Raw genomic sequence first — 25817 nt, forward strand, 5'->3', positions numbered from 1 at the left:
ATGGGCTTGATTCCTATAGTAATTGTTCATCATCTAACTTAAACTCTGTGAGAAAAGGAGTATTTGAATCGGGGTCTCTCTAACTCTTGCATCACAACATGCTTGATCACAGAGATGGGGAACGTGACCAAACACAATCACAGAGAGGGACAGATATCCAAATTGGGATGGGAAAGTTGAAGAAATCCAAAAGATGGTCCAATCTCTAGGGAGCTGATGTCTACTAAGGCCAATAGTATTTTCTTCAGGGGTAGTTCCTGTAGTTTGAAACCCATTTCAGACTTTTATACAATATTTTATGTTTCAAAACAATCTACTTATAGAACAAATGCATTTTACATAGAAGGCCACAAGGTTCTACCTCCTGTTTGGTTTGACAGCTACCACCTCTAGAAGGGTTCCTTCAGGAGACCACAGTATTTTAGGGGAGCAGCCAGAAAAGGGACCCAAAAAAGTTACAGCCAAGGCCAAAAGAAGTTCATCCATTTTATTTTATTTTCATATAAAAATAAACAATTTAAGAACAAAAGTAGAAAGGTTTCCTGGATGTACAAACTAGGTAAAAGCATGACATTTGTCACGTTTAACATTGTCTTGCTTGCTTTCATTGAAAGCATATAATCTACATACATACATTTTGCCTGTTACAAGGTTTGCACTATTAAGGCTTGGATTCACTTGCTCTTGTTAGGAACATTTATTTTTAAAGCTAGTAAGCAACAGTTAAAGAATTCCAAACATTCACTAGCAGAAATTTATCTTTTGTTGTAAATAATCTGGAAAAATTACATCTTTCATTAGTGGTAGTTGCTCTGCTGATGTGCAAGGGGATACATTTCTCTCTGCTTTTGGATAAACAAAAGTGACTAGACCCAAATAAAGTTTACAAAGGGTTTTTTTTTTTCCTTAGTATTCTGAACACCTACATTGGCAGGACATTGTGGCAGCATTTACGTCGCCTCCTCTAGGGACAATTCCATCAATTTTTGGAACCAAAAGCAACTGAGAATATCTTTCGCAGTAGTGTCCCTTGGAGGGAAATATGGATAGCCCATTCCATCAATGAGCGTATCCAGACTTCTCAGTTCATTAAACATCTCCATGTGTGCAGCACATCAAGTCTCAGATTTCAAAACTTTTAAGTTTACATCAAATTAATATTAATCAACTCTAAATATTGATCCAAGGCTATAGGAATGAATTGATCAAGTTACGATGCATGTCTAAATGCCAGTTCAAATTTTTGTTTGGGTATATTCCAGTGTCCCATTCTATGATAAAATGAGACACTGGAATATGCACAAAATTTTGAACTGGCATTTAGATATGCATCATAACTTGATCAATTCATTCCTATAGCCTGGGTCAATATAACCAATAAATGAAACCCAAGAGAAGCTATATAGATCTTTATAGGCTCATTTCCTGGAGATTCCTATGAAGTCCAATGGGATAAAATAAACAGACTACAGTTTTCGGAAGCTTCTGTAGCATGGTAATACCTCCTTCCCTTTCCCCTGCTAAGAAGAATATGGTTAGCCTCCTTGTCTTATGGCCTTTTAATTTCTGAAGCTGTGTGAGATACATTCACCCATATGGGAAATGTGAATGGGTTCAGTTCAGGGTGTGATCCTGAAGACAGCAGTTACCCTGCTCATTTACTGTTACACTCATAGGCTTACAAGTGTATAGCTCTCTCTTACTTCATTCATCATAAGGAGCAACTTCTAGCTTATTGTTAAACTAAGCATTGACTGTATGATTGACTGTATAGGAACTATAATTGCAAAATTCAGTCAATTAACCAGTTAGACCAATTAAAAGCATATTGATCATTTCTTTTTTAAAAAAGTAATTGAGCAGCAGATGCAATGCATAATTTTATTACACATACAGATTAAAACTGCAGAAGACAAGTGCAACTTTAAAAGTGGCATTATTTCCAGTGGTGCTACCAGGGGACACTTGGGTAAAATATTCAGAGCCCCATTCAGCAAACTGAGTCCCCAGAGCTGCAGAATTAGCTTGTGACATGCTAAAGTCAGTGAAGTGACACTTGATACCCTCAAGAGAGAATACACCCCGTAAGGTCGTTATATCTGAAAGCTAAAATGACTGAACCGCACCTCTGATTTCCTCCTCTATTAAAGTGAGGCAAAGTTTCTTTTAAAATAATATCTACAGCACCGCAAGCTGTGCAATTGAACATACTGGTTTTTTCAGACACATTTTGCTGGTTTAATGAAAACTGATTGAATTACTATATTTTAAAAATCGGATGGCAACCCTTAGAGCCTATTGATCCCTTACCCTAGGACCACCGTGATGTTTGCTCTTCTATATTTCATACAACCCCAGAAGTCCTGATTGTCTTCCAGAAGATTTGATCTTCAAGAGATTTAACAGTGCTGCATTAATTGTACTTACTCAAATAAACATTGGAATAAGTAGTCCTGAGCTCCTTATGAAAAGAATTTTCAACCGACCCTAAGCAAAATTGAACATAGGGTGTATAATTCTCGTAAGAAAAGCATGCTTGAGGGGCCTGCTGCTTTCCAGCACTGTAAGGCTAGCCATGCAGTGTGTCACATTTTGGATTTCATTCTGCTTCATCATATGGAGTCACATTTTTAAAATGTCATTATATTGCACATTCTTCCTGGTAATGCAGGTCTCTTCTTAAAGTTATGTTTCACACTTTATAGATTAAGATGAGTGCAATTTCCTCCCCATTCTCAGCTTCTTTGCACGCAACAGCTATTTTCATTAAAAAGCCAATTGCTGTCATATTGATCAGTCAAACCAGGGTAGCAAACCTGTCTGCACTTACTATGGAGTAAGGCATGTAGAAATCGTTTGAGTAAACCTGCCCAGAATTGAGTTTATAGGTCATGTAAGCTTCATCCAGTCACTTTCACATATGTTGTCTTGTCATGGTCAGGAACAATGGAAGTGGATCCCATCTTGAAGTAGACAAGTTGACGACCTTGTCAGACAATAAATTATTATTATTATTATTATTATTATTAATAATAATATTTAGGATAGATTAGGAAATTTTATCCTAAAACTAACTCTGACGTTATCCAGCTACAGCCTCTTCTTTTGCATGGTATGTATCAAGTCAGGATCATAAAAGTTCATCAAGAGTTCTCAGTGGCTACTTCTAAGAATGGAACAGTCTTCCTCTGAAGGCTAGCCATAGCCCATCTATGGTCATCTATAAGAGATGTGTGAAACATCTTTACATACTTATCCCAAATGCCTTTGGACTCAACAAAAAAATAAATGGCACACACTGATAAGATTGCCCTGTAACTACATACTCCAGGATTCCTTGTTTATTTATGGATTATAATATAAAACCATCATGCAAATATCACTAAAATCCTGCGTATTCTGATTAACCCAACAAAAGCATAGAATTAAGCAGTGAGGAGCTCCTGGTTGAAATAATCCACTAGACTGTTATAAGTGGAGGAGCATGGCATTCATGTTCTGACTTCATCAGTGCTGTCACCATTCCCTGTGTAACCACAACAGTCAATGATATGGAACAGAGGCCAATCAAGTGAGGACAATTTGCTATGTGCAAATCTACTTACAAAAGGGGAGATGGAGAAATTAACAAGAGTGCATCCTATTTTTCCCACCTTCTTTCAAGTATTGCCCCCTCCAAAAAAAATTGAACACTGAGATACAATGTTGTAATCAAAGAAGATTCATCCAAAAATAATACTAAAATATAAAGCCTAAATGCTTAATTTTCATGTTCAGATAGGGATAATATGTTATATAGGTTAAACCAGGCTTTCTCAAACAGGGTTTCACAGAACCTATGGTTCTGCGAGAGGTTGCTAGGCGTTTCCTGGGAGATCACAATTTATTTAAAAAATATTTCAAATTTGGGCAACTTGATATTAAAGAGGTAAATTTAATTCTTTATATTTAGTTTAAGAACACTGTGAATGCCTGTAATACAGGTCAGCCCATGAAACAAAGATCATAACTTGGTAAGTTCTGGCCTATATTTGAACCTGAATGTGCAGGGGTTCCCCGAGGCCTGAAAAATATTTCAAGGGTTCCTCCAGGGTAAAAAAAAGTTGAGAAAGGCTGGGTTAAACTGTAATAGGTTCCTTTGCAAGCTTTTTGACTCTGCATATAATTTAACTATTGTTAAGTGTTGTTTTACATTGGGTTAATTTCTTGTAAATTGTTTCATAGGCCAGAAACATATTTCAAAGTTATTATTAAACAGTTAACAATAAATTCAATAGCCAAGACGGATAGCAACGGACATGACCTTTGTCAAGTTTCCAGAGTTCATTTGAGGCTGCCCTTTGAGTGAGGTGGCATTTGTTAGTATCCAAGAGTGCTGAGGTATGAGAACAGAATGCTCTACTTGTCAAAGGAAGATCTTGCTTATATTTCATCCAGCTGGAAACAGTCATCCAGCACACACATGCTAATCTCTTTGGAACTCGTCAGGACTGATAAAGCAAAGGCGTTGGAATGTATTTTCCAGGATCACTTTTGTAGCCAATCGACCTTCCTTTGCCTTCGGCTTAGTCTTAACACAAAGGAGAGTGGCTTCCCTAAATCCCTTCTCTCAAGTGCTATCATCATCAAGAACTTGTCCTCTGGACACTGCTAAGAGAGATTCTTTATATGCTAAAGCCATATGCTGAATGATCTCCTGAGGTTTCTCTGAATTCCCCTGCATAATAATTTGGTAGGTGATCCTCCTCAGTAGCAGTCCCCACCTGTGGAATGCCCTCCATACAGAAATTTGTTTGGAGGCATCTTTCTTGATTTTCAGTCCTAGGCAAATCCTTTTTTTTTTCCTCTCAAGCAACGTTTTTACTGGCTTTTACATTTTGCATTTTATATCTTCCATAATTATGTTTGAAGCTAATCTTTCCTCTCTACATATCTCCATTTCAAAGTGTTTTACTGTTTTTGTGCTGCATTTTTATTTCATTTTGGAGTTATTGATTGTATTGCTCTTATTATTGTGTACATCAGTGTTTCTCAACCTTAGCAACTTTAAGATATGTGTACTTCAACTCCCCGAATTCCCCAGCCAGCATGGGGAGATATCTTAAAGTTGCCAAGGTTGAGAAACCCCTGGTGTACATCTGCCTGAATGCCTCAGTCAGCCTGGCTCAACATGGATTCTTCTAGATGTGTTGAGAATATATTTCCCAGAATTGCAAGACTATATTGCAAGGCAGTATAGCTGTTGACCATCCTAGCTGGAATTCTGAGAATTGTGGGCCTAACTCATCTGAAGAGAACCAGAGTAGAGAAGGTCAACTCATAAGTTTGAACTATAATATTGTTAATGACTCCTTTTGCAAACTAAAATGTGATGGAAAGTACAATTTGCAACTCGGAGATCCTCATTCAGACAATTCTATGTGCTTTAGTCACAAGGAATCCCTCTGTAGAATTCTATTAAGGAAAATAGATAATTGGTGAACTGATTACCATTTACTTAGTATAGAAATGTCTCATTATCTGTCCTCCAAGGAACATTAAAAGCAAGAATCTGTAAACAGAGAGACCAGTGTGATATCATGAGCAAACAGAGTAATTATTTTCTTATGTGGATGTCTGAATGTGCTAACCTGCTTTTTTCAAACATTCTCATTTTGCTAGTTGAGAATTACAAAACTTTATTAGTTGCCATCCATTACCTGTCCAAGTTGTTTGGTTGGTAAAGACGAAAGCTTTGCATTGGGAATGACTCTTGCATACCTCTATGGCCTCATTTACATCAAATACAGAAAGGAGACATCCTTTATGATGGTAGGATGGCCAGCATCTGTAATTTTCATTGATTATTGTAGCTTCAGGCACTCTTTTATAATCTAGAAAAAAGCAAAGGAAAACCACCATTTAAAATGCATTCTTTCTGGCAAACTGGGCTTCAACAGTCTCCTAAAAAGTGTTTCCAACACTCTTCTCCATTTCCTTAATATTCAGCCTCTGTATGTGTTTTTAATCTTGCACGAAATATTTGCCAAAAAGAATATTTTGTTATATGCACTTTCATAGAAAAGAAATGTGTGAGCAAGGTTTGCCAAGAAACTCTCTGTGCCCCTAATTCTATCCCACTTCTCTTTCCTGTGCAATGTAAGTCTTTGATTTCATTGAGGTCTTTGTGGACCAATTGAGTGAATATCATCCACTTCAATGAGCAAAGGATTCAGCTGTTGTTATTCTTAAACCAGCCCCAACCTCGTACCTCAAATGTGTTAAGATTGCAAATTCCAGAATTCCCAATCAGTGATTATGCTAGCTAGGAATTCTGGGAACTGTAGTCCCACACATGCAAAGGGGAAGAACAGGGCTAGACTTAATAAGGCATTCCCACCCCTTGTTCTGAATCAGGAGAGCATGGCTGGGTTTGCCTGTTTTGTAATGAACAAGCAAGGTCTTAATTAAGCCAACTTTTCCTCATCAGTCTAGTACAAAGGGGCAGTGACCTGATGGGCTCCACAGAGAAAGGCATGGGGAAAAAATGGCATGAAGTTGGTTCTTGCTCAGGCACTTCTTGTCTGCACAGACCATGGATTGGCTTTGGTTCAGTCTCCCTTCCATTTATGCCTCTCTCTCACACACACACACACAAACATGTTTTACTCACAATTCAGTGCTCTTTTCCAGCTGTCTGGAAATCAAGCAGACAAACAATCAAGCAGAAAACAATACCCTAATCAAGGAACTACCAAGGAGAAAACCACCATCCCCCACCAACTCTGGCAGGGCAAGCGACTGAATATAAACAGGGAGCAAACCCCACACTCACTCGCAGTGATGATGTTACCTAGTCAGGTAATGAAACATCTGCAATCGAACAACCAAGCTCAGAGAGCACCAAGAACTATACAGAAGCAAGGACTGCATGAATACATGATAGATATTTTCAAGAATCAGAAAGATGTAGAAAATGGGGCAGAATTGTTCAGATTTGTTCAGTTATTCCAGAAGCAAAATGAGAAGCAGGCAGTTTAAATTACAAGGAACAGCTTTTAATTTTGGTTGGACCTGAGGAAAAAAATTCCTAACAGAAAGAGCTGTTCAGTGGTGGAACAGACTGTCTCAGGAAGTGGTGGACTCTCCACTATATGTGTTCATACAGAGGCTGGATGGTCATCTTCACAGTAGGCTGAAGTGGCTGATTCCTGCGATAGGTACGGGGTTGGACTAAAATCCCTTCCAACCTTTACATTCCGTGATTCAACATTTAAAAATTCTATGTCTTTGGATTTCTGCTATTTTGCAGAATGTGGATTCCATACTTGCATCTGCTTTCCTTTTCATTTGCAGGAGCTCAACCTGGACTCCCCCTGCTCAGTAATGCCTTTTTTTAGGAATAGACTAATGGGAAATCTCCACACAACCCCTGTGAATTCAGTGGCCTAAATAAAACTCGTAATATTACCTAACATGCTCTGTTCATGCAAAAAGGTTCACACAAATAAAGTAATCTTTCTGTTCCTGGCAGCTTGCATGGGTATGCAACACCACCCATCTGTCAGATGCCTACAGCCCAGAAGCCACAGATCTCCAAAGGTCTCTGGGCTCCAGACTAGCATAATTACTATGTCATAACATATTTAGTAAATGGTAACACAAGCCACACAAAGATATACCAAATCGGTTAGAAAGATGACTAACTGGGCCTTGAGATAGAAAGTTATTGAATATGAGGACTTGTAAAGCTGAGTCAGAGAGAAAGACTTGAGGAAATATCACTAGAAGGGCACAACTGTTTCCATTAGCTTTCTGGCAAATTTTCAACAGTGGCACAGATTTTGGAATCACTCCCATTTCAACAGTTGTTCTCCTTTCTTCTACAAATACAGAAGCCTATGGGGGGAGGGCAGTTCTGTACACAGACTTCTTTCTCCATGAGAGATTTAGTGCCCTGCACAGAGTGAAATAAATGCCAACTGACTTTCTGAACAGGAAGAATGTCATCAGGAACCACAGGAGCAAGCAAGTGCTCCTAATGTCCAAAACTGAACAAACTTACAGAAATATGTGAACCTTGCAACCTTGAATGTTGAGTCCCTTTTATACCATCACCCCAGTTAAGTTTTCCTGTGTGTGTATGATGGCACTTTTGGCATCAAATGAAGACCGTTTACAGAACTTCACATTATTTTATTGCTAATTTAATTATTGTCATTTTATTACATGTTTTATCTTGTCTTAATAATTATTTTATAAGGGACGCGGTGGCGCTGCGGGTTAAACCGCTGAGCTGTCGATTGGAAGGTCGGCGGTTCGAAACCGCACGGCGGGGTGAGCTCCCGTTGCTCGTCCCAGCTCCTGCTCACCTAGCAGTTCGAAAACATGCAAATGTGAGTAGATCAATAGGTACCGCTTCGGCGGGAAGGTAACGGCGTTCCGTGAGTCATGCTGGCCACATGACCCGGAAGTGTCCTATGGACAACGCCGGCTCTAAAGGCTTAGAAACGGAGATGAGCACCGCCCCCTAGAGTCGGACACGACTGGACTTTACGTCAAGGGAAACCTTTACCTTTACCTAATAATTATCTTAATTATTCCATTCCCTATGTTGTATTTATATTTATTTATTTTGTACTGCCATTACTGGGAGGTTTGTAAGCAAAATAAGCATACATATAAAAACACATTCTAGCTCAATTTTATGATGACCAGCAACAGCTTTCTCAGATTTCAGATGAGTCTTTATCGTTCCTCCCAGTGATAAAACATGGAAACTTTTATATGCAAAGTATGTGTTCTACCCCTAAAGATCATCTCTACCATGACCTTTCATGGACATGAATAAGAAAGAGGAAGAAAGAGTCAGATTTTGTAATATTAATCTAGAATTGTCAGTTCCACATAGGAATGCTGAATTCCACATAGGAATTCAGCAAAGTTTGAATGTGTGTGGAAGAGAGAGAGTCATTCATTTTTATTATTATATCCAATAGTGGATATAATAATGGTAATTGAACATGTGGCAGATTCACAAGATTCTAAACTTCTACTGAGGATCATCATTTATGGAGATGATGGAAGCTAACATTCCTCCAGCTGAGAGGAGATGGCAACTCAAACTGTGTGTGAAGAAAAGAAATTAGTACTACAAGAGGCACAGAGGCAGCTGGAAAGTGCCAAGAGTTTGCAGCTGAATTTAGCACTGATTAGGGTTCAGTCTGGGCAGGACTACTTAAATTGCTCTGTGGGGGATCTGCCCGTCATGCTCTACTTAACCAAAGTAAAGTAAAAGTTGAAAAGATTTATTGTATTTATATAAGCTTTGCTAAACTGCAATTTGGTCCTAACAAAACCCAGTTTATTGCAAATTCAAAAACTTCAGAACTATAATCTCATTAAAACAGGATTAGACATTTTAATCAAAGTTAACTGGAGATTCAGAAACACGACAAAGGGAGGAGATGTTTAAACTCCAACTTCAAACATACATGCAATTAGAAGTGAACTAAAAAAATACTGACTTTTTAGCAGCCCTTTAAATGTCCTCACAAACTAAATGGCTGCAGAGAAAGTATTCCCTTTTGAAATAAGATGTCAGAAAATGACTGTAACTTAGTCAAGCTGATATAAGGGGTGCCATTCTTGAGATATATTTACCCTAGGAGGTATGAACAATATATGAGTCACCATATGCCACTCAACTGCAATGCCCATCTTCCCCTATTCTTGGCTATGTTGGCTAGGGATGATGGGAGCCATAGTTAACAGTCCTTAAAGGGCTTTGAGCAGACAACCACAATATATAAGCTTAGCCACAGCAACTCACTGAGGACAGTTTTATCCAAGGAGAGAATTATAACTTGATAGAAAGCTAAGTCTCCACAGACAGGGTAGCATTCTACTCTCACCATTGCCTATTATTCATCAGACTGATTTGCCAATTTAGCAATTTAACCCAAAGCATTACATTAAACTATGGCTTCTTTCAAGTGACCATTCATCTGTAAGCATTTAGGCCCATAGGTGAGCCAATTATATGGCCAAGAAATATTTAAAAAAAAAAAATTGTAGCAATCTGGGACCTGTTGGAGTCTCTTTAATAGTGTTTGAGTGTATTCACTGTATCTGAATAAAGCTATAAAAATATTTAAATTATTTTCTATAAACAAAATACAAGTAAAACAGTAAATACCGAGAACCCAAGATAAAGATAATGGGACTGGGTATACCCTTTAATTCAGCCTTCCCTAATGAAATACTCTCCAGATGTGTCAGTCTGCAACATTCACCACCCCCTGTATGCATGACCAATGGCAATGCACAAAGGATCTTTTACAACAACTGGGTAACCCAGGCCTTTTCCCACCCCAGACTTCCAGACTTGTTTTAGCATTATTACTATAAGTATATGTTCAAGGCCACCCACTGAGTTCATGGCTGAGCTGAGATCTGAACTCAGGTTAAAGTCCAGCATTCTGTCAACTGGACCACACTAGCTGACAATTGACAGGACACCCAATGGAGGAAAGCAACACAGTCTTATTTGTGCTCTGCTCAGTGTTGCTCTGCTTTGCCTGGCTGGAGCAGAGCTGAAAGACTGAACAGAGAAGCAAGCCAACCAATGGAAGAAACACACACTGCCTGAAACGTGCTACACAGACTGGAAGACAAGACCCAGGGGATACATAAACCCATCAGCACATGCTAGCAGCCTTGACACACACAGTACAGATCGATGCAAGGCTATTAGAAAATAGAAGACCTGCTGGCTGAAATGGGTTCTTAAGAATTAGCTCATTTGAAACCAGAGCTTTATTACAAACTTTTAAGTATCACTATTAGCCTATGGCAAGAGTACCTCTCTAGCTCCATGGAAGACAGTTTTATTTATACTAAAAGTTAAATACATAGAAGAATTTATCTGAGGCATGTGGTTAAATATATGCATAGAATTTAAAGAGGTAATGGGAAGAGGGTTCCAAAACCAATGCATTAAGGCTCAAATTGACCCACCAACTAAATAAAAGAAGCCCCTTCTTCACAAACAGATTTTCCTGCTCCAAATTTGCTTGTTATCATGGAAAAAAGGAAAAAGAAAAAATGCCTAGGCATATTGCTTCATATGGACCCTAGAATTTGGCATAAGTGGTCCCTTTGTGTAGTTTTGTCTAAAGACAGCATATCCTTTAGTACAGCTATATGTGCATGTGAGACATGTGGGCAGCTAAGATTATAGCTATCATACATGTTTTCCCTGTCCCCCCAAATGGTGTGTGTGTGCGCATGTGTGTTTGAAGTTTTCTAAGACTATTAGGTCAAGTTTTCACAAATGGCAGACAAATAAGAAACTGGTGATTAGACTTTCAAACTAGGGAGTTCATTTGATGTTTACTGTATTGTTCTATAGGGGAGAAAAACTAGAAAATTAGTAGATCAGGGAAGATTTGGCAATTTTCTCCCTGGTATTTATTTTATTATGTGTCGTTTTGCAAGAAAGCCAATAATCTGAGTGGTGGGTTCTTGGTGTTCTCTGGGTATGGGTGTTTTCCTGCAGATGTTTCATTACCAAGCTAGGTAACATCAGTGTGGTTATGAAAGGTCTGCAGGAAAACAGCCAAGCTCAGAGAACACAGGAACCCCACAGTTGAGCTCTGAGCTACATATGTTGTCTACTAGTAGAATCTGAGTGTCATCATACAGATACAGATTTTCCTATTCACCTGCTATTTGTGGGAGCTAGATCTTGCTTAGGGTAGAGCTACATCTTGCAAAGCAATCAGGGGATGCCCTAGCACATATGCCTTATAAAGCTAATAAAGGAAACCAAAAGGCAACTGCAGAGACTCTTGGTTAGGAGTAGTTCACAATAAAGCTACTTAACAAAGATCTGCTTCTCTGAGTCACTGCCTGCGCAATTTACATTTCTCGTTTCATCTAAGAGAATCCTGACATCCTTCACCTCAGAACTGTTCCTAACAGTAAGCAGAAGGAAGTGATGTTTTTTTTAACATGGCAGATTCTAAAGTGTTGAAAATAGTAGAAGCGTTGGCCAACAGAGTTATTTAGGCCATGCAGTTTAATGCTATTCCTTAAGATAGCCCCCTGCCCTTAAGATAGCAGTGCCCTTTCCCCAGAAAATTCCACTATCGGAATTGTCAACTTCTGTGCATGGAAAGGAGGTATCTTGTCCAACTTGGGCAGCAAAATGCCTTTGGTTAGCTCTGTTTTCTCTGCTCATCTAAACTACTTTTTTAACTCAACCTTTGTGGCTACTGGAAGAAAGTGAACATCTAAGAACTAATAATCTATTTTAAAAGGCACATCATTAAAAGGGTGATTGTAGGATGGAAAACACATCTGTGATAAGAATATGGGACATTGCTTGATACTGAGTTATCACTGGCAATTGAACAATAGCTACACTGGCTAGCAGCACTCTCCAGAGTTTCAGACAAGGGGGCCTTCCCTCACCTATTTCCAGACCTTAGGGACAATATCGGATGTCTTGCATGCCAAAAAAGCACTCTGCTAATGAACAATGGTTGTCCTCTTTTAGCTATTATTCTAAGACACTGCTTTTTCTACCAAAGTTTATCTAGCTGTAGAGATATTATAAACAATGCAGCATAGAGTTGACAGCAAGATAACTGTTCCAGTAAAGAATGCGTTCCCACCAAGAACGTTTCCAGTAATGACCCACAGCACCATTTGCATTCCACTGGGAATTACTCCAGCTATGTCAGACTGTGTGGGTTTCTTTGCTGCTTTGAGGGAATCAGTTATTGAAACAGTCATACAGGACAGAACATTTTTCCAGTCCAGGATATAAAATGATGGGCTCAGTATCTACCTGTCAGAGCTCCTCAAGCAGGAAGGCAGCGGTATTCTGATTCTGGGTACCCAAACTGTTACACTTACTGACCTGATGTTGCTTTGCAAGTCCCGCCTTGCACGCATTTGACATCAGTGGCTAACTCCAGTTCAACAACTTGCCATTGGAGTTGAGATGTATATGTATGTAACATGTATGTACAGGGTGGGTGTGTGCATGTATGGATGCAGGTGTGTGTGTGTGTATACAGACACACATACATAGACACACACACACACACACACATACACACTCAGTTTATTTTTGGTTTATTTTCACTTATCAAACTTTATCACCGCCCATCTCCCTCCCAAGAAGAACTCTGGGCAGCTTGCAAGAAAAAACAAAATTGAAATCAGAAACATTTATAAATACGACAAATACAATACAAATAAAAATATAATGGAATGTAGATGGCTGAGAGTTCTTAGTCGGTCCGTGAGGGTAATAGGTCCATCAAGGATCACTCTAGGGCGCTGCCCTCCCCAGGTGTGGCTATTCTCCCTCCCGTTCCAAGCCGGCTGGCAAAACCAGGTCTTTAAACTTTTTTGGAACTCCAGGAGCGACAGTCGCTAGTGACTTGATAGATGCTCCTTATTACAATTCAGGAGGGGGCTGAAAACATATACTCACACAATTTTAAAAAATAACTATGCCAGGATTTTAACAGTACAAAAGTATACTCTTAGTTCCTAATGATTTATGTGTCTTGACTTTAGGGGAGATCTTATTATATTTATTGAACTTTTGCAAGCCACCCAGAGGCATGATGGGAGCAGCAGAGATATTTCTAAATAAATAACAAGTTACAATCTTGTGTAGCCTCATAGGAGAGAGACGGGAAGTCTCATAAAATGTTACTTCGCCATGAGGCAGTTTTTAGGCAAGACAGGCCTTCACTGTTCCCCCAACTTCTATCTGTTATATAAATATCCATCAGAAGTAATGGATTGCAATAAGGATGACTGATTTTTTTTACATAATATTCTGATCATTCATCATGAGATAAAGAATATGAAAAATGATAATGGTATGTGAAGACTACTACTTTTGCTGACAAATCTGTTCTAACAGCAGAGGCCCATCTGGTTACCAAGGCCTCATTTCTACTCCGTATACTTGAAAGACATTTAGGAAGACTCCAGGATTACAAGCAAATACAGTTCAGAGAAAGTGTTTTTCTTTTTGTCTTGCCAAAACCTGAAACAAGTTTAAACGGCGTTTGTGGTATTTGAAGATCCATGCAGTAACTCACATCATTAAAAGGTCAAAGTTCTGCCCAATTTACAGGCTCCTGTTGTTTAAAGCCTATAAATAATTTGCCTGATAAGTTAATGGTAGCAATAAATTTGCAGATTCACATACAGCCACAATGTTTGAGACTGGCAAAGGGTGAAGACTTCCATTATAATGCCACATTACAAAGATCGTTGAAGACATTGCAAACCAATAGCAACATCCCAATTGGAAGCTATTCTGGTTGAAACTATTGTTGGAAAGTTCAAACGATTGGCAGGATGGCTGCATCTCTCTTGTCTGACAATCCTGACCAGATTGTCCAGCAAATAAGGCATGTTCAACATAAGTTCAAGAATTAGAACCATGGACAACACCGAAATCAGATTGACTACATCCTTTGCAGCCAAAGGTGGCGAACATCTGTACAGTCGGTAAAAACAAGACCTGGAGCTGACTGTAGTTCAGATCACGAACTTCTTCTTGCACAATTTAGGATCAGACTAAAGAGATTAGGGAAGCCCCACAGATCAGCGAGATATGAGCTCACTAATATTCCTAAGGAATACGCAGTGGAGGTGAAGAATAGATTTAAGGGACTGGACTTAGTAGATAGGAAAACTATGGACAGAAGTTCGCAACATTGTTCAGGAGGCAGCAACAAAATACATCCCAAAGAAAGAGAAAACCAAGAAGGCAAAATGGCTGTCTGCTGAGACACTAGAAGTAGCCCAAGAAAGAAGGAAAGCAAAAGGCAACAGTGATAGGGGGAGATATGCCCAATTAAATGCAAAATTCCAGAGGTTAGCTGGAAGAGATAAGGAATTATTTTTAAACAAGCAATGCGCAGAAGTGGAAGAAGACAATAGAATAGGAAGGACAAGAGACCTCTTCCAGAAAATTAGAAACATCAGAGGTAAATTCCAGGCCAAAATGGGTATGATCAAAAACAAAGATGGCAAGGACCTAACAGAAGAAGAAGAGATCAAGAAAAGGTGGCAAGAATATATGGAAGACCAGTATAGGAAGGATAACAATATCGGGGATAGCTTTGACGGTGTGGTCAGTGAGCTAGAGCCAGACATCCTGAAGAGTGAGGTTGAATGGGCCTTAAGAAGCATTGCTAATAACAAGGCAGCAGGAGACGACGGCATCCCAGCTGAACTGTTCAAAATCTTGCGAGATGATGCTGTCAAGGTAATGCATGCTATATGCCAGCAAATTTGGAAAACACAAGAATGGCCATCAGACTGGAAAAAATCAACTTATATCCCCATACCAAAAAAGGGAAACACTAAAGAATGTTCAAACTATCGAACAGTGGCACTCATTTCACATGCCAGTAAGGTAATGCTCAAGATCCTGCAAGGTAGACTTCAGCAATTCATGGAGCGAGAATTGCCAGATGCACAAGCTGGGTTTAGAAAAGGCAGAGGAACTCGGGACCAAATTGCCAATATCCTCTGGATAATGGAAAAAGCCAGGGAGTTTCAGAGAAACATCTATTTCTGTTTTATTGACTATTCTAAAGCCTTTGACTGTGTGGACCATAACAAATTGTGGCAAGTTCTTAGTGGTATGGGGATACCAAGTCATCTTGTATGCCTCCTGAAGAATCTGTATAATGACCAAGTAGCAACAGTAAGAACAGACCACGGAACAATGGACTGGTTTAAGATTGGGAAAGGAGTACGGCAGGGCTGTATACTCTCACCCTACCTATTCAACTTGTACGCAGAACACATCATGCGACATTCCTTGAGGAATCCAAGGCTGGAGTTAAAATCGCTGGAAGAAACATTAACAATCTCAGATATGCAGATGATACCACTTTGATGGCTGAAAGCGAAGAGGAACTGAGGAGCCTGATGATGAAGGTGAAAGAAGAAAGTGCAAAAGCTGGCTTGCAGCTAAACCTGAAAAAAACCAAGATTATGGCAACCAGCTTGATTGATAACTGGCAAATAGAGGGAGAAACTGTAGAAGCAGTGAAAGACTTTGTATTTCTAGGTGTGAAGATTACTGCAGATGCTGACTGCAGTCAGGAAATCAGAAGACGCTTAATCCTTGGGAGAAGAGCAATGACAAATCTCGATAAAATAGTTAAGAGCAGAGACATCACACTGACAACAAAGGTCCGCATAATTAAAGCAATGGTGTTCCCCGTAGTAATATATGGCTGCGAGAGCTGGACCATAAGGAAGGGTGAGCGAAGGAAGATCGATGCTTTTGAACTGTGGTGTTGGAGGAAAATTCTGAGAGTGCCTTGGACTGCAAGAAGATCAAACCAGTCCATACTCCAGGAAATAAAGCCAGACTGCTCACTTGAGGGAATGATATTATAGGCAAAACTGAAATACTTTGGCCACATAATGAGAAGACAGGACACCCTGGAGAAGATGCTGATGCTAGGGAGAGTGGAGGGCAAAAGGAAGAGGGGCCGACCAAGGGCAAGGTGGGTGGATGATATTCTAGAGGTGACGGACTCGTCCCTGGGGGAGCTGGGGGTGTTGACGACCGACAGGAAGCTCTGGCGTGGGCTGGTCCATGAAGTCACGAAGAGTCGGAAGAGACTAAACGAATAAACAACAACAACAAACACCAATACTGAGGATAGGAAAGTTCCTAAGAGATAAATTCCTGCCCTCCCTTCCCTGCACTTTGGCCATTCAATGCCCCTCCATTTTTTCCCTGGTACTACCACTGACAACACATGGAACAATCTTTTTGCACAGTACAGTATTTATTGTATTCATTTATTTTTAAATGTGCATCCCTGTCATTACTACTTAGAGCACAAGGCAGTTCATAGCAAAAATCTCAATATTGACTATTTAAAACATCCTTACAATTTAAAACTAAAAACATTTACACACTCAAAGAACAGCAGAGGATCAAATTACCACAGCAGTCATAATATTTAAAATCCTTTTTTTTTTTAAAAACGGAGAGATTATACAGCAAGTTAGTACATAATTTTTTTTTTCCTTGAAAAGAAGAGGGTAATTAAGGAGAATGTAGGTTAAGTCATTTGAATCCATAGTCAGAAGCACTGCTTAAGTGTTTTATTTTAATTTATTTCACAGCTGGCTGGAGAATTCTGGGAGTTGAAGTCCACACCTCTTAAAGTTTCCAAGGTTGAGAAACACTGAGCTAGTTTGTCTGACCTGCAGTGCCCTTCAGTCTAAGATCTCAGCCCACGTGGTCTTTTTAATAAAAGATGCTTGGGTCTGAACTTGTCATATTTAGGGTATGGATTCCACCATTATGATATGGCTCTTTTCCTTCTTACAGGCAATTCTTTCTAAAAACCGTCTTTACTATCTGAATAGCAGGCAAACCCATTTACCCCACCAGTCAAATTCTTGGACTACAATATAATATAAATTAGGTAAAACAGGCAGTGGTTTCCTCCTTTTAACTTGCTTGGATCACTCTCAGTCTGACTTTAATCAGTCCTAATGACCATTTATTTCAACCACAGCAACAGACTTGTTTTTACATTTTTTTTAATAGCTACAAGTTGGAAATCTGTCCAGTCTTTTTTTCAGGTTATTTCCTGCAATGTATCAAAGTTCTAATGTATTTTCTTCTTCATTTGTCAGATTCCAAAAGAGAGAGAGACGTGAAAGCTATTTAAACTTATTTGTAAAATAACACAATATAGGTACTAATTTCCTTTATACGTAGTAGAGTAACAATTGGCCAGCTTAAAAAAAATAGTTTTCACTTTATATACATGGACTCAACTACCAACATATTTACAATAGAACCTCTGGCCAATTTTACAATTACTCATTTTGCTTAATTTGTACCACATGCTATTTTATATTATTTTACTTGTCCTTTCATGTTTAAATCTTAAAAAATCAATTGGTTAGGATTAAGGGAAATAAACCTGCATGGAATTAACTGTTCTTTATAGTCCAAAATACTACTAAGGTAAAATATACCTTTGACCTTTGAAGCCAAAGATTAGGCACAGATATAATTATGCTTAGAGTAGACCAACTGAAATCAGGGGGGCAAATTAGTCTTGACTAACTTACTTCTACTCTGAATCTATTCCAATGACTGTAAATGCACCACAAGCTACAGAATGTTTAAAAAGCTACACAGTAGAGATCTCCTCTTTACCAAACATTTTCTATTTACCACAAAGCCTAGTTTAGCATTCCCAAATATTGGTTCCCAGAATTCCAAGTCAACATACCTAAAGGCTCTGCTGTTTGAGAACCCTGAAAGATGCATTTATAATCATTATGAAGGGCATCAGATTGGAGCTGGTCTAAATGTTCTAAAATTAAAAGAGTAGAGAAACTTTCAAATAAAAAAAAAAAGACAGATACTATAATGCCTATGGACCTTACATTGCCCATTAATATCCATGGCACTGTACAAAGTAACTTAAATGAAAAGAATGAGTAAAGTCTCTTCTGAGTCAAGCTCCACTCCTGGTGACAGAGTCATGAAATTTCTTGACAACAGTGCAGACATTATTTGCCTCTCCCTTGTTCTGGGAAGCTCCAGCCTATAGATTTCCCATCCAACCAACCAGGTCCAACTCAACTTGGCTGCTTTGAGATAAGCCAAAGACACCAAGATGCTTCCACCTGCCTGACCTAAAAGAAGTTTCCTGTCTAAAGCATCTTACAAATTAAATTTCAGTAACTGGTTTATTAGACAATGCTACAAGAGGGAAGAGGTAAAAAAAAAAAAAGAATGGGAAGGAAAGGGTACAGTTGGCTACTACATAATTTTCAGTAAGCAAATGGTACGTATTTAATCTTCCCTATAGTTCATTGCCCTTAATCCTTTATCACCCAGATTTTTTATGTTAGTTGCTATATTATCTTTTTGTTTTACATGGTAAACCACGACCCATAAATTAAACATTAAAGAGTGGTGTAAAATATGATAAAACTAAATAAATAACAGATAAAAAGACAGAGGACCAGGGAATAGGGGATTATCCTGCAGCAAGGCTGTCTGGTTACTATTTGCTATGGTGACTCAAGGGTTAAATTTAAAACCATCAATAGCTAATATAGCTGCAGCAGGGACAACCAACTGAGAAATATAATTCCCTGTTTCATAATGGCTTGAGAAAGGAATCAAGATTGATTGATTTAGAATTTAGATTTATAAGGCTACCCAAGTCAGTACTGCCTCTGAGCAATATCTTGCTTTATTACACTTATATAGCTTATGGGATGAAAAAATCCTATCATTTTCCTCTTTTTATTATTTTCTGTTTCTAATTAACTAAATGAATTCAGTTACAATGAATTTTCACAGACACCCATTTAAATATGTAATGTTCAAATGAGCTAGACATATACAGTATTTTGAACATCCCGGATAGAGGCACATGCATCAGGGAGTCAAGATTCAATAATGCAGCAACTGTTCATTGAATGTACTGTCTAATCACCAATTTAGATGTACTACATGATGTGTGAAATGACCTGTAATTAGGAATAGGGAGATTCATTCAATTTGCATTTTAATATAAATTTGCATTTCTCAAACTATGCATGAACCAAAAAGAACTTATTCTATTTTTTCCCCCAAATTTGGCTATGTAGTTTTCCAAACTTACTTGTGCTTTTAATATCTAAAAAGTATATGTTGGGAAGAAAGTGAATACTGAAATGTGAATATTGAATAAAATAACAGAAAAACAGATTATTTTAGGGGGGGAATCTTATAAAACTACATATAGTATATAATGAAAAGTGCATATAAAAATGTGTCTATTAGAAAAAGTTCTTACGGTTTTTCATGCACCCTCTAATTGATGTAGGGGAGAACGAACATAAGAATGAAAAAAATAATAATCCATCCTACTCCTAAACAGGCATTACATTTTCAACCAATAATATAGCCAGCAAGGTGATCTGGATTAGTGTTTCTTAAACTATTTCAGAACTTGGAACACCAAACAATTAATTGGTTTATGCAGAACCTATCTGGTTAGTGAAACAAAATGGGTTCAGAGACCACAAAAAAAGAAACACTGATCTAGACGAAACATCAGTGGGCATGTCTTTTGTGGAAAACTACCTATTTCTAATCATTTTGCAAAGCATAATTAGATTTTAAAATATTTGCTTTATACGTTATTTCTCTCACCTTGCAAGTCCAATTTACAGCTGACAATTTCTCCTGGGTTCCTTGCAGTTAGTACTGCTTACCCATTGAGGTATTTTGATCGCAGTATAATTTCAAAGCACGGTCTCCAGATAACCAGCTTTAATAATGGAGTGACTTACGATTAGAAAAGAACACATGTAGTAACTATTAAACTTCCCCTTCCACACCACAAACACACATGTGCTTCGTTTCTGCATCACTACAGTGGAATATAATTTATGGCACTATAAAAAGTTTTACAGTTAAAGCACAATGAAAGCTTAAGACCCTAGTCCTTCTGTAACATGACCAAGGATTATCTTGTTAACATTTATTTATGGGATGACTCAGATTGACAAGAACTTTCACAGCGCTGCATTTCTACTGACTGTGGTGCCACTTTTCTCAGATGTTCTCCTTTAAAGAGGCTTTCCTTTTCCCCCTCCTTTTTCCTGAAACCAGTTTAAAAATGGTTCTGATTCTTCCGTCATATTTTATCATTTGAGGCAGTAAAGTTCTAGAAGTTTGCTCCATTTCTAAGGTTGGTACTTTACCTGATGTCCGTGTAGAGTTGGGTGCCCGTGTAGAGTTCCTAAGATACATGCCACTCTTATATAAATACAAAACTCTTTCAAGGTGAACAGCTGTTTCATCTATTCCCCACCGAAGTTCTCCTATAAGAAGGAAAAGTGACAAAAATGGCTTAGAGAAGAAAATAAACTCTGTCCACAGGAAGAAAGGCAAAACAATATGCTAACTGAGTGAAAAAGAAACAGAAGTGGGGACACCAGCAGAGGTTTAATTTCTCATGCTTACATTTTCACTTTGAAATTCAACTGAAAGGAAATGAAACAAAAGATATCAGTTTTATTTGGTGTGGTATAAAATGCAAAAAAAAAAAAGAGGAAGGAATAGAATGATCAAGAGGTTGAAAAATGCTAAAGTGTCTGTGTGAAGAACAGAAATTGAGATATTTTTTTTCAACCTAATCAAGAAATTGGAGGTCTTCCAATGAAATTGAGTAGTTAGTGGTTCAAGAAAAGAAGTATTTCTTCATACAGTGCAATCCAGTGGCATTTTTGAGCACAGAATCATGCAGATCTTTTGGTCTGATACAGAAAGATTCTTTATATGTTCTCACCTGTAGCACTGACTATCACATCAAGCAACGGTTTCAGGGATGAGGGGGCACTGTGTGGCAGGAGATATGTAAAGAAAAACCTACAAAAAATGAAACTTGTTAAATTTATGATAGCTTGGTAATTTCTGCTGAACAACATAGATGAATAATAAAATTCCAGTAATGTGCACACTTGTCATGAAGAAAATCTATCCATGTGGTCACTAGAGGTTGACAGTGATTTAATGGCACATAATCACTCAATAATCAACGTGCACATCTCTGGGCTATGCAAGAAATAAAACCATAATCTGTATAGGTAGTCCTCGATTTACAACGGCAATTGGGACCTGAATTCATAAAGTGCAATAGCATTGCTTAGTGAAAGCAATCCCTGAAATCCTAGTTGTTGTCACTGAGCGAATCCCATGGTCATTAGGTGAGATAACTTCCTGCCAGCCTCCCATAACCAAAGTCAGTGGGGAAGCCAGCAGGAGGTTGTAAATTCCAGGCTGATAAGCAGGTAATTGGCTGCTGCCAGGTGGAGGAGAGAGCAAGGGGGTGTGCAAGGGTGCAAGGGAGGGTGTGCGAGGGTGCGCGAGGGTGCACAAGAGGCATGGCATGCATTGGGGAGAGTGCAAGGGGGTGTGAGGGTGTGTGCAAGAGGCATGATGTGGGTCAGGGAGTGTGACTGAGGGAGCCCAAGGGTGCACAAGAGGAACAGCATGGATTGGGAAGGGTGAACAAAGGGGTGTGAGGGGGTGTGCAAGAGGCACAACACGGGTTAGGAAGGGTGCATGAGGGGGTGTGAGGGGGCATAGCATGGGTTGGGAATGTGTATAAGGGTGCAAGAGAGGTGTAGCACTGGGCAGAGAGGGGGTGCAAGGGTGCACAGGTGTGTGCGAGAGGCATGGAGGGTGCACAAGGGTGCAGTGCAGGTCAGGGAGGGTGCAAAGGGATGCACGAGGGTGCAAGGGAGGTGTGGCGAAGGTCAGGGGTGCAGGGGGGTGCAAGTGTGCACCCCTTGTGCAGTGACCACAACTGGTCATATGTGTGAACCGGTTGCCAAGCACCCAGATTGCAATCATGTGACTGCAGGGGTGCTAGGATGGCCAGAACTCCAAAGACTGGTCATAACCACCATTCATTCAGAGCCATCATAACCTTGAATGGTTGCTGAACGAATGGTCATAGGTTGAGGACTACTTGTAATTAAATGTATAGTTAGCTGACCCATTCATACAGCTGTTTGATAAAATCTGGAGAAGGCCATTTTGTAACTACCTGTAAATATGTTATTTATGCAAAGATTTGTTATAAAAACTTATGGATTTGGCCAATTGGCAGATCTCTCTGTCTCTCTATGAGCAAGGGAATTTTTAAAACTTCCAGTGTGAAAAACAATCAGGCAAATATTTATTCATTCTGAGTGGCTAAAATGTTTAGGGTTTCAGATGACGGCAGAATCAAAACAAAGCAAATTCTATGGCAAGTTTATTTCTGCAACCTGCATATATTTTATAAACTAAACATTTACTATCCAGACAGAACAATCAATTTGTACCAAGTAGGACCAAAGAAACTGTCATGAAAATATGATCAGACTTATTCAGAACTTTGCTTCAGACTTTACATACATCAAATCTGGAGTGGAAGAGCTGAATTAAACCATTAGGGCCACAACATTTGTAAAAATCTTAAACATGCTTAACTAGATCGGGCCAGTTTGAAATAATCACACAAATATAGCTATCTTGCAAAAAAAATGTTATCTTGCTCAAAATTCAGTGTCCTGTGTTCTTAAATTGGCTGCAGAGAAAGGGAAGCCATTTATTTTGGAAACTTCATGAAGTATATGCTTTTTCTCCAGGTTGAAGTACTGGATTAGCAACACAGGGAACATCTCAGTCAAGGATGTTTGATGCTTTAATATATCACCAGGGGATCCTTAATTCAGTCCTCCATCACAACTAAAAAAAAAGCTTTAAAAGTAAAATCAAACTCCTGAATGTTAAAAATGTCAGCACTTTTGAGTAAAAAGAACAGACAGTAAAAATGAATGTCAGAGAACTTTAAATCATCATGGCATGGTTTATTCAGGGACATATAGGGCTGAATTCCTCCAAGAACTGAGCACTACTATTACAGTCAGTCAACTCTCTTTTCAGAATAGTTTTAACAGGGTGGACAGTTCAAGCTCAATATAAATAAGACACACGAAACATAAATATTAAGTCATCGGTATATTAGTAACATAAATAGGACACTTCAAGGAATACTGCCCTGTTCTACATCTGTGCTGAAAAAAAAATGAAAAAAAAAAGTTTTCCCTTATATACATAGACTGCACTGTCATATTAAAAAGATGGTAATTATTCACATCCAGGAGAGAAAAAGAAAACATGCCAATGAATTTATTGTATATGTGAAGTCATTAGAAAATATTATTCAACAAATTATGCATTCACCAACATGAATTGAATAAATGGAATAGGAAGATAGAGCCAACAACAGAGAATCACAAAACTGGATGAGGCACTGTCGGCTTGAGCCAATGTCCAACTTATGGAAAGAAATCTAACGGTAGAGTGTCCCTAACTGCTTGCCAGCCTCTGCTACAAGACCTCCAGTGGAAAAAACCTCATCATCTTTCCAAATAATTGCTTCATTAAACTTAAATGTCAAACATTCAACTGAAATCTATCATATTGTAATTTAAACCTAATAGGTCTGGATCCAGCCTTCTAGGGCAACAGAGAATGGCATGATAAAGGAAAAAAAACATAATAACAATAGCTGCATGTTTTAATTGTTAACGTTTTGTTTAGAAAGGTAGCAAACTCTTGTACAAATTGAAATAATAAATAACTTTAGTTTATTTCGTTTTAGTTTAAATTTTAAACTAAGCAGTGTTAGGTGTCCTGGGAAAACTTTGTCTCAAAGGATGGCTTATAAATAATAGTTTAAAAGTGGTGTGACTGGTTTCATTGTACAATCACTGACTTAAAAATTATGCATTTTGTTATGTTGTGGCAAAAAAAAAAACTTTACGAGTTGCTGGAGGGGTGTGAAACAGCAGAAATCCTGCATGTGAGTGGAATAATATAGCCTAGGATCCATATGCTCTCTAATTGTTCTCTTTCCCTATATCGTTTTCCCTATCTCCCTAGAGTGGTTTTGTTTCTGGCTTTAAGAGTTCTTTTTATCGTACTATTTTAATTGAAAGAAAAAGAAATACATACACAGAGACAGGTCAAGTGTCTCCTTTCAAAAGCTTTTGAACACTTGGATAGCTCACACCTAATGTATGAAATAAATAGAAAATGATATATCACTGTTCTATCTTTCAGCTTATAGACATGTGCATCACCATTAGCAAAGCTGGGTTCACAGATCAACCCACTCCTTCCCTGTTACTGCTCTTAAAATGCTACACTTGCCGTAGAATCAAGAGATGAATTCACCTAGTTCAACCCTCCTCTCCACAATGCAGGATCAGCTATGTAGGATCTTGTAACACGGATCCTTCACAGATGGTTGCCCAGCCTATTTAATTCTCTGGAGAATGACTGCTCATCAGCTTCCAGGACAGTATGGTACAATAACTTGTAACAGAAGGCTATTCCTCCTAAATATCTATTTTCTAGTTTCAATATGTAAACAATTATTTTGACTCCAGTAATCAATTTCTATTTGTTCAGTACCTGTATGCATTGTAAAGATTTCTCTTCTCATTCATGCTTTGACATTTGCCATCAACAGAACAAGGAAGAGTGAAATTTCTTGCTGGAAATTCCATGAAACAATCCCTGTTGCTAGTGCAGGAGGTTTCCTCATTGCTTGCATCATCCAGGTCTGTCACTTTGAGCTCTCCATCCACAATCACAAACTGTCGAGGTCGGAAATCCAATAGAGTTACAGATCCAAGAGGAGAATGGGCCAGGTAATGCAGAAGCCGAACTAAGCTGAAGCATATCTGAAATCAGAAAAGCCGAGTTGTCACACATGGCTTTTGTAACAGAACAATCCTAATTATATCTGTTTATTGCTAGAGACCATGGAAAATGACAGTAAGCCTTCAGCCTTCTTCATTATTAGAAACAGATTCATCAACTAGGAGTGCCAAGCGTGCGCACGGAAAACTTGCTCAATATTTTTTCCGGGTCCTTGGCATACACATCTGGCTCTCTGATGTCCCGGGTGGAAAATGAAGCTAACATCACAGAGGCACACACAAATTTCATACAAACAGATTTCACACAATGTGCCAATGTGATCTGGCAAGCATCTGGCATTTCAAAGTCCACCTCCACACTGGCTCCATGGATGGCTCTGGCACATGGCTTAGCCATACAGTTCCATCTCATGAGGGTTTGCTTGGGAAACGATATGGCACAGAAGTGCTATGGAGTGAATTGGTTCCTAACTGCGCCGTTAAAAATATTGCTCAGTTGCAAACTATTCCATTAA

General features: G+C 38.7%; 1 protein-coding gene across 1 annotated transcript in view; it reads right to left on the bottom strand.

Annotated features, from left to right (window-relative positions):
* Positions 1–473: 473 nt before the first annotated feature.
* The window catches only part of PKDCC (protein kinase domain containing, cytoplasmic), a 46844-nt gene continuing 21500 nt past the window's right edge, over positions 474–25817 (bottom strand). Inside the window, exons 3-7 of the mRNA XM_063302968.1 lie at positions 25052–25323; positions 21369–21448; positions 20782–20901; positions 5700–5873; positions 474–2986 (exon numbers count right to left, since the gene is read on the bottom strand). Of these exons, the coding sequence (XP_063159038.1) occupies positions 2901–2986; positions 5700–5873; positions 20782–20901; positions 21369–21448; positions 25052–25323 (732 nt within the window). The 3' untranslated portion in view covers positions 474–2900. The remainder of the gene's footprint in view (positions 2987–5699; positions 5874–20781; positions 20902–21368; positions 21449–25051; positions 25324–25817) is intronic.

The sequence above is a fragment of the Candoia aspera genome, chromosome 1 (genome assembly GCF_035149785.1).
Source record: "Candoia aspera isolate rCanAsp1 chromosome 1, rCanAsp1.hap2, whole genome shotgun sequence".
Lineage (NCBI taxonomy): Eukaryota > Metazoa > Chordata > Lepidosauria > Squamata > Boidae > Candoia > Candoia aspera.